The sequence below is a fragment of the Gadus macrocephalus genome, chromosome 5 (genome assembly GCF_031168955.1).
Source record: "Gadus macrocephalus chromosome 5, ASM3116895v1".
Taxonomy (NCBI): domain Eukaryota; kingdom Metazoa; phylum Chordata; class Actinopteri; order Gadiformes; family Gadidae; genus Gadus; species Gadus macrocephalus.
In genome coordinates this window covers 12,212,953-12,222,952 of record NC_082386.1, presented here as the reverse complement: position 1 = coordinate 12,222,952, position 10,000 = coordinate 12,212,953, and the positions used below count along the sequence as shown (strand labels likewise).

Here is a 10,000-nt window from a genome sequence, read left to right as displayed (position 1 = left end):
ATTACTCTAGTGTGTAGCGCGCATGAGACCCTGCCTCTCTATCTGAGAGAGAGAGAGAGAGAGAGAGAGAGAGGGGGAGGCCAGAGCAAGGGAGAGGGAGGGGAGAGAGTGAGGCAGATAGAGAGGGGAAGGGGGAGATGGGGAAAGAGAAAGGGGGAATACCGTGTAGAGCTAATGCATGAATCCATGTGACAAAGATAATGATACTGAAATATGATATAAGATTAAAAATAACCAAAACATAATGTTCAAACAAAAAAAAAAAAATCCAATTGAGCAATGTGTTTTTATATATCATTGCAAAGGTGGACGGAGAAAATTGCGTCTATATTGAGGATGATGGGGAAAAGACTTACGGCCTAATTAATTATTAGGCCGCGTCGGATGCTGCCGCTGGATGCTGCGCCCACGCGCCATCGATACAGGATCCACTGCGCAGGCGCGGTTGGTCGGGACGCAAGGCAGAAGAAGAGGGATAGAAAAATGGCTCTTGATAATTTAATTTTCGCGCAATGTATTCTTTATTTTTTATCTTTTGTGTTTGGTTTCATTGCCGTAGTGCCCCTGTCGGAAAACACAGAAGATTTCCGGGGGAAGTGCTTGCTCTTCACCCGGGGCATTTGGCAGAACGAGAACATCACTGTGTCGAAGCAGCGGTTCATCGTGGAGGAGTGGGGACCCGAGTCGTCCTGCAGCTTTATCACTTTTGTCGGAATAGCATCTCTTATCCTGTCCGCAGTGCAGGCATGGAGACTGCTGTTCTTCCTATGCAAAGGACACGACGAGTGAGTGATGGTGCACCTGTGGGCTGGTTCACGATGAAATGCATGGAGCGGAACGTCATGACCGCTATATAGGATAGCCTCTATAGCTCTTGCTAATTTAAGCTACAACGTGAACTCGGTCTATTATTAACATGTCCCACGCCCTGGTGCGACGTATTCTAAAGTATCCAGATGTATGATGATGATCTGGACCAAACACCCATTTGCCACATCGGCATTGTTCATCTTCCCAAAGATACACATGCATGATAAATAGAAACACCGGCAATACTGTAACTGTGCGCCACCATTAATACGCACACGCAGCAAATTCCCTCCTTCCCTGTGAGCATCACAGAAATCCCTACACACATGGCATAACATTGCTAAAGGTTTTGATTGTCCACTTCCTAAAATGAATTTTTTAGTTGGAAATTAATTCATTATAATTAATTAATTAAACCCACTATGAGAGGGTTTAACTTATTTATAGTCCTACATGTTTCAATTGTTTCAAAATAAATCGTATATATATATATATCATCTATGTGCTAACCCAACAAATATATCACGTAAACATTATATTTGATAGGCCTAGGTTACAATTACATTTTGCCTTTGCTCTCCACACGTTCTACATCTTTCTCCAGCACCATCTTCAATGCCTTCCTGAACCTGCTCATCAGCTCCCTGGCCGTGTTCACCGTCTTCCTGTCCAGCACCATCGTCACCGTGGGCTTCAACCTGTGGTGTGACTCTGTCACCGAGGGAGGAAGCATGCCCAGCAGGTAAATCCTCTTCCTCAGAGCTCCTCTTCGTCAGTCCTTCCTGTATGTCTCTAAACTGTTTCCACGTATTGTGGGTTTCAGCTGTGAAGAACTGCAAGACACCGACCTGGAGCTCGGTCTGAACAATTCAGCTTTCTACGACCAGTTTGCGATAGCTCAGGTGAGTTTGCTATGGTTTCATATTGATGGAGGATTCACCAGGAAGCCCTTCTGCATGCGCCCAGTGATGCACTTCGTTGCTATGGTTTCATACTGAAGGAGGATTCACCAGGAAGCCCTTCTGCATGCGTGCTATGGTTTCATACTGAAGGAGGATTCACCAGGAAGCCCTTCTGCATGCGCCCAGTGATGCACTTCGTTGCTATGGTTTCATACTGAAGGAGGATTCACCAGGAAGCCCTTCTGCATGTGCAGTGCACAGTGATGCACCTCGTTGCTAGTTGCTATGGTTTCATCCTGAAGGAGGATTCACCAGGAAGCCCTTCTGCATGTGCAGTGCACAGTGATGCACCTCGTTGCTAGTTGCTATGGTTTCATCCTGAAGGAGGATTCACCAGGAAGCCCTTCTGCCTCTCTCTCTCTCTCCCGCTCTGGCAGTTTGGCCTGTGGGCGGCGTGGCTCACCTGGCTGGGGATCGCGGTGCTCGCCTTCCTCAAGGTGCACCACAACTACCGGCAGGAGGACCTGCTGGACAGCCTGATCCACGAGAAGGACCTGCTGCTGGGGCGCTCCGCTCTGCGCTGCCGCGCCGACGCACACCTGAAGACCGGCCTGATCTGAGGGCCGGAGGAGGAGACACACACACCAGACGGACACACACACACGGATGCACACACACGCACTCATCCACACACATGCACACACACACACACACACACACACACACACACACACACACACACACACACACACACACACACACACACACACACACACACACAGTAGCAAACACAGACACACAAACCTGCACACACACACATACCGACGCACACACTGACGCACACACGCGCAGCCGTGTATAGAGTGACATTCATGAAACGCACATACAGACTCATGCACGCACATGCATGCATGGCCAAACATACACACTTACTGTCACTCTATGCATACAAATGCACACATGCACACACACACACACACACACACGCACTGACACACACAGTCCTCGTTTTCTACTGTGAGCAAGACAGATGCCAAAATAGACAATCGAAGATCAGTATTTCAGTCGGTGGTGGATTGAATCAAACAGGAGGTTTTAGCTTTGCAGAGGCTATGTAGTACTTAATACTAATCAATGAGCAGCGAGGTGCAGTGTCTGTTTCTATACCCGTCATACTGATGACTCAAACAGACTTACTGCTTATAACGCACACCATCCTGTCTAGCTGTAGCTTTTGCATGGATTGTTATGCATGAACCAAACGGGTTTTAAATGTGCCACTATCCTGTACCTAAAAGGGTTTCTGTGCTTTCCCAGTGGAGTCACCCTATAACTTGGCAGAGGAAGAACCCTTGCATGCTGTAGAATAAAGCTGTTTGCTTTCGCAGTTCATACACAACTGTACATCAAGAAGTGTAACTCTCCAATGTATTTTGTCCAACTTTGCCATTGATAGAATGCTTCGTTGGGACGACTCATTCCAGAGTACTCTTCTGTCCTTTGTGAGGACAGGAAAGTGCCTAACCCTGCTTTATCATACTCACAAGAATATATTCTTTATTTCTTTACATGCTGCCAGGAGGACATTGAACTTATGTATACCTAGAAGAATTTCTACTGAGAACCACAAAAACGCACACGCATACACAGACACACACAAAAGATCCATGGGTCGGGGGTAAGACCAAGTCTTCCGTTCAGTGGACTTTGGTATGTAATGACAGTTTTATTCAAAACAATCAAAAACAAATCATAAAAAAGTTAAGCACTAAGTAAACCTCCTAAAAAAGGCACACTTTACAAAGTGACCATATACGTTTGGACTGCCATAACACAGCTACTCAACCAAAAGGTGTGTTCAGGAGCTAGTTGGGTGCGTTTTATTGCTAATAGCAATTGTGTTTGCCAGTACTACCGGAACGGAGCCTTTCTCCTGTTGACCTCTGCTCTTAAGCCTTCTGTTGCTTCAACTGCTAGACTTTCAGAGTACAATGCTTCCCTTTGTTTTCCCTGAAACCTGTTGGATAAAACAATGTTTTACTGAAAACTGTGAAATGTGTTATTCCTCAAAGTGAAGGTTGAATGTCATATGTCTGCCGTTCCTTTCTCTTGTCGGCCGACTGGATACGGTATGAGTGTGCGATTATGGATGATCACACTGAAATAACTTGTTCTTCTTTCCTTTTCCTGCATTTTGGCCCCAGAATTGCAAACCTTTCTCTATTGGTACATATCCTATAATTCATCAGGTACCATGTACTATTCAAAATACTCCATGCCACTTACCCTACATTATCCAAAACATGAAGGAATCCTTGACATCAAGATTAAAACCTGAATATCAATTTTTTGGGGCAAATATAAATATTAACTAAGAAGAAAACAAAAACGTCAGTGATTATGTTAAGCTGGACATTGGTTGTAGATGTTGACAGAGTTTAGACTAATAAATAACATTGAGGGAAGGTCATTGGTGCCTTATAAGCAGATCAAAACACCGTCTCAGCAGAGAAAATTCGCTGGACCTGTAATCAACAACACAGAATACATTCAATTGTGAGGCAACGTTTTTCTCCTCAGCCCAATTTGGCAATCTTTATACAGGCTTGGTTAGAAAGCAGTGTCAATAACCTTTCTTGGTCTTTAATTACTTTAAAGTCATTCAGACTCACTCCGTGATGCACTTTGTGTGTGTGTGTTTTCTTTAATCAATGCCAATCAATTTTATTTATTTTGTGCTATAATCAGCCTTATTTGCAAGGTTTTTTCTGTCCGTTTGAAGCCAACTCAGCCCATGAGGCAACAGTCAGTGAAGTATTGTTACATTGCTGTATATTGTGTTAGTCCTTTATGATGGGCCATATATTATATACACATTTTCTTCTGCATCACATCAGGTGTATATATGACAGTCCAATGCCCAAATAAATATTTGCATTCCATCAAAACATTTGCCCGCATACGAGTATTGTGCCAGAAAAGGAAACTCAAAATATTTGCGAGTTGGTGAGCATTACATGAGCTTCAACATTGCAGATGTGCAAAACGTCACAATTTAAAAAGTGTGGCATACCCACTACATAGTTAAATATTCATACAGGCATGGAATCCACATGTTACCTTTCTGCCTACACTCCCCCTGGGAGCAGTTACCCTCCTCACCGTTCATAGTGTGTATCGTACAACAGTCTTCCCCCAAAAGCTACAGTGCTTTGAGTGGTGTGTGGACTCTCACTGACTTCTAAAAACGTTTCCACCGTGCTCCGTGTCGCCCCCTGTGTTCGGTCCCAGTCATTGCACGGTCAGCCACATCCAGCAGCCCCAGACCAGTTGCTTCATGTGCAGGAGGTAGACCGCCAGCCGGGCCTCCAGCTCCTCACACATGCGCTGTGGGCGTCGCCGGTCCGTGCAGTACATGGCCACGCCCAGCAGTGACATCAGCAGGAACAGGCAGGTGAAGAGAGCCAGGTGGGGGCGGGCCGGAGTCGTCTCATAGGCTAGACCCCGAGACCACCAGAAGCAATTAGTTAATTCACGCCATCTGTTTTGATTTGTAAATCAGAAATAAGGGTCTTTTGAATCAGAGGTTGTACACGGCTAGTTTTTGACCTAGCAAACCCTGTGTGAGACACGTTGTGTGTTGCAACACGGTATCCAGGCAGTGCATAAACATTTTAAATGTGTTACGTTATGTTATGTATCGGTGGCAATACAAACAAGAGAAGTGGACACAGGTGGCATGACATGAAACATTGCAGTCGTAAAATCGTGACATAGGATTTGATGCTTTGGTTCATTATTACACACATTCTGTGACAACATTGTAAATCAGGCAGGTGGTTCAAATCTTCATGCATTTCATTTTGGACTTACCACCTAAACAGTCATAGAATAGCATGTCTGTAAAAACGGACAAAAGAAGAATCTATTCTTGTAAGGTCCAAAGCTGCCCTGTTTGCATTTGAATTTGAATTAACCATTTCATGAAGATCATATGAGCATATTTGTAAAACAAAACACATTTTTAAAAATTTGGATCTAACATGGTCGTGTGGATCAGCCTACCAAATCAAAAAATAGCTTCAAACCTCTCCTGAATTTGCACACTACTCTGTGTGCGATGTATCACACTCTCTCCAAGCCCACTATCAGTTGTTTAACAAATAGCCAAGATGGACGCTGCTCCTTGGGCCGGTATGCAAACAACAGAAGCTATTGTCCAGTGTTGTTGCACTAATAAAGCCTTGAGCAGGTCTCAGGTACAAACATAACACACCATTCCTGTCTTCCATGGCCCTTAGCGATGAGGGCTTACTGAGCTCCAAAATAACATGATTTTAAAGATAATCCTTACCGTGTACAGTCGTCTCCGGCTCCCTGAAGCGAACTCTCCGCTCCCCCTTCCGTCGGTGAGTTGGCTCAGAGTCGGAGCTGGTGCAGTTAGTCTTCTTCAATATGGAGGTGGGCACTCTCACTGCACTCAGAACCTGAATATCAGAGCAGATCAGACCAGGATCAGTTCAGATCCGCCATGCAGGATGGACTTGGATCCAGAAACAGAACCCCAGGGTAAGGTTCCCCGACAGCCTTCTCTGGTCACGGAGGAGGGTCCGTACCTTGTTGTCTTCATGGTCCTCCTTGTGGTGGACGTGGTCTTTTCTGTGGCGGATCTCGGAGCGCTTCTCCCGATGTGAATAGGGAATGCTGCTGACCGCGTCCCTGAATGTCTCGGCCGTGGCGAAGCGCTTGGAGAGCGCCGAGACGCACTGGCCCAGGGAGTCTAGGAGCAGAGACCACATGCTGGTGACATCACTGAGGAACGTGCTCCACAACAACACCGCGGCGACTGGAGCCTCCCAGGCCCGCGCCTGCAGACGTATGGCAGCTCAAAGGTAAACATGCAAAGGAGGGCAAACAAGCGTGCCGTTGCCAGGGTTAACGCCTTCCTGTTCGCGTCACGGCACACTGCGTGATGTATGGGGCCTGCCCCAGACTGGTGACGGATAGGAACAGCGGAACTTCTTATCTCGTCGTGCTGTTCAGCGTTCTGCTGTTCATTCTTATGTGGACAATGCAATTGAGTGCTAATAATAATATTTATTGACATGCGTATTTGTACTATTATTTTCATTATTTTCCAAGCAGGATGTTATCGAAATGCCAGTGGTCTATCTTTATGTGTGATTGTGCCTTAAATGAAACCCCACGGTGGTATGGCGCTACCATTTATTGTCCTGCAAACACAGCCTTCTTCACAACAAGTCCTGCAACCCCCTCCCCCCCTGCCCCCCTCTCCCCCAACTGTTTGTTGGCCAGCTTGATTTACAACGCAAGAAAACAGAATAGACGACATTTAGAAAAAAACTCAACATACTGAAATCGTTGGCCTCGTGTTCCCAGTGTATTCATGTTGTGCATCTCTCAGTGACGAGTCAGACAATGCCCTAGTGGTGGAATCAGCTGGCCGGCTAAGTTGTTATTTTGGTATGCTACCGGATCCCTTGAGCTACATAACAAACTGAGGAAATGAGCATATTACTGTGTATTCATTTCCCTGTAGATGCCCTTTACTGCTCTGATGTCGGACTCACCAAGGCAAGCACTTTTCATTAGTGTTCAAAGCGGGCCAGCCTTTATAGAAACAGTCTAAAAACAACCCTGCCATTGTTTCCCTATCGTCACGCAAACCAAGCAATAATAACCTCACCGTGGCCCGAAACTGTCAACGTGATGACGGCGCTTTTCCTTTTACTTCTTAAGTCTATGTAAAAGAGCACTTTAATGTGTATTCTCGTCCTACATCAATTAATAACACTTTATTTTTGTATAGACTTGCCGTGACAAAGCAACGTGACTTTCTTCCTCAATTCAAAGTCTCTCTTTACATAATAGCATCTCCCTGTTTAAACGTTCTCCTCAAATGAACAATGTACCATTGTCCTGAGCTGACATTAGTGTCAGGCTAGAGACAGTGTTTTAGTGCTGCTCCATGCCAAGCTGTTCTGCTCGCTGTGTGCAAGTTCATCAGGGCTGACATTGTTGTGCCGCGTTTTGACAAATGTCCGGAGACAGTTTCATGTGGTGGTGAGGCCTGCGTTCCCTCTCCCGAGATAGGACAGAGTTTCCAACCTTATATAAACCCCATGTAGAAACACGCACGCGCCCGCACACAGACACACACAGACACACACAGACGTTTATATTTAGATCGTCATAATCATACAGCAAGTGTTTGATCACACGCGCTTTTGATAAAAAATGGATGGGAGGTGTTTAACTTTCCACGTGGTTGGTTTGTGTCTGAGCATGTCTCACCTGAGTACTCAGTCTTGCCGATCTCAGCGTAGACGGTGGCCAGCAGCTCCAGGCTCCGGGCCGTGATGGGGTGGTCGTGGCCGAAGGTCTTCTGGTGGATCTTGGTGGCCTGAAAGGATCAAACAGTCCTAGTCTGAGCACATGACGATCACCATGTGAACCATCACCTAACCCGTCATGTGACCCATGATGTGACCCGTCATGTGACCCATCACGTAACCCATCATCTAACCCCTCATGTGACCAATCATTTGACCCATCATCTAACCCCTCATTTGACCCATCATGTGACCCATCATCTAACACATCATGTGACCCCTCATGTGACCCATAATCTAACCCCTCATTTGACCCATCATGTGACCCATCATCTAACACATCATGTGACCCCTCATGTGACCCATCATCTAACCCCTCATTTGACCCATCATGTGACCCATCATCTAACACATCATGTGACCCCTCATGTGACCCATAATCTAACCCCTCATTTGACCCATCATGTGACCCATCATCTAACACATCATGTGACCCCTCATGTGACCCATAATCTAACCCCTCATTTGACCCATCATGTGACCCATCATCTAACACATCATGTGACCCCTCATGATACCCATCATCTAACCCCTCATGTGACACATCATGTGACACATCATCTAACCCCTCATTTGACCCATCATGTGACCCATCATCTAAAACATCATGTGACCCCTCATGTGACCCATAATCTAACACATCATGTAAGCCATTGTGTGCCATTGTCATATAATCTTCAACTTGCTAAAATAGAAAATAAATAAACATGAACACATGGAACATACCTTCCCGCTATATTCCAGGGCAAGATGGGGTCTGAAAAGCAGGAAGGAAGACAAAAATGAATTAAAGTTAGAGAGAAGAAGTCAATGAGCTAAATGAGCCGACACTCAGTCGATTATCTCTTCCATCTCTTATCTGTGCGTCTGACGTACTAGTGACGTGCGATCACCGACACGCACAAACACAAACACGTATTTTTGTTAACGGAAGATTCCGGACTCCGGAAGGCGTGTGTGTGTGTGTGTGTGTGTGTGCGTGTGTGTGTGTGTGTGTGTGTGTGTGTGTGTGTGTGGGGGGGGGGGTAACCTTAATCAAGCTCAGTGGAGTGTGGCTGCGTTGCCGGTGAGCGTATCCGTGTCAGTGCTTCGAGCACAACGGACACGAGGGGAGAAATCCAAACAGGGCTGCGCCGTGATTGGAGACACGGGGACTCGCAGTGGAAACCTTCCGTCTCTGCCAGTACGCACGCTGCCCGGGCCGGCTGCCTCGGACGGGGCTGAGTTACAGCAGGCACGGCCCGCACAGGTCTGTTTACCGGGGCCGTGCCCTTGTCCGTACTTTCCCCCCTCCATCTGCGCTATTCTAGGTGAACCCCTCTTTTGTGGGAAACACAGGGTCCGGGGAGGGGGTTGGCCAGCTGCTGTCAGACCCCTACCCTCCAACCCAACCCAACCCAACGCCCCCCCCCCCCCCCCCCCCCCCCCCCCCCCCCCCCCCCCAACACCCCGCCCAGACGTGAACATTCATCGCCCTAACGCGTGCATGCGGAGCAACCTATGTTTAGTGTGACAGATGTCGGTGTCCACGCTCCGAGCCACACTGGGCTTTAATTAGTAATGGCCAGGTGTCGCCTTGCACTTAATTTAGAAGGTTCTCAGAGGACACCTGATCGGGCCGAGGCTGAGAAGCCCTTCAGCGCCTCTAAGGACTTCCGAAAGTACAACAGGCGGGACAAACGCCCAGGCAGAACACTGTCCCGCCTGGAACCAGCCCAGCCATAACTGAAGACCAGTACTTGTGTTCCCCCCTTTTTCATGGCAGATTTATTTTAAGACAAGGTCCCCCGTGGGAAAGTATTGCATTGTGAAACGGGTGCAAAGGGTCAGAGTCAAATTCCTGCATGCATGCGCTTATTTTGTTCCAAAACATAA

At 46.9% G+C, this 10,000-nt stretch overlaps 2 protein-coding genes across 3 annotated transcripts in view; one reads left to right on the top strand and one right to left on the bottom strand.

Annotated features, from left to right (window-relative positions):
- Positions 1-149: 149 nt before the first annotated feature.
- LOC132457950 (transmembrane protein 179) lies at positions 150-3,759 on the top strand. The gene is made up of 4 exons (XM_060052360.1): positions 150-785; positions 1,415-1,552; positions 1,634-1,712; positions 2,150-3,759. Exons 1-4 carry the CDS (start codon positions 385-387, stop codon positions 2,330-2,332), a joined length of 801 nt encoding a protein of 266 aa, XP_059908343.1. The 5' UTR covers positions 150-384; the 3' UTR covers positions 2,333-3,759.
- The window catches only part of c5h14orf180 (chromosome 5 C14orf180 homolog), a 17,371-nt gene continuing 10,755 nt past the window's right edge, over positions 3,385-10,000 (bottom strand). The window contains exons 5-10 of one of the 2 annotated variants that reach the window (XM_060052358.1): positions 8,852-8,882; positions 8,028-8,136; positions 6,329-6,492; positions 6,067-6,199; positions 5,586-5,612; positions 3,385-5,209 (exon numbers count right to left, since the gene is read on the bottom strand). In XM_060052358.1, coding sequence (XP_059908341.1) covers positions 5,004-5,209; positions 5,586-5,612; positions 6,067-6,199; positions 6,329-6,492; positions 8,028-8,136; positions 8,852-8,882 — 670 coding nt within the window. In that variant the 3' untranslated portion in view covers positions 3,385-5,003. The remainder of the gene's footprint in view (positions 5,210-5,585; positions 5,613-6,066; positions 6,200-6,328; positions 6,493-8,027; positions 8,137-8,851; positions 8,883-10,000) is intronic. The other variant, XM_060052359.1, reaches the window with a different exon arrangement.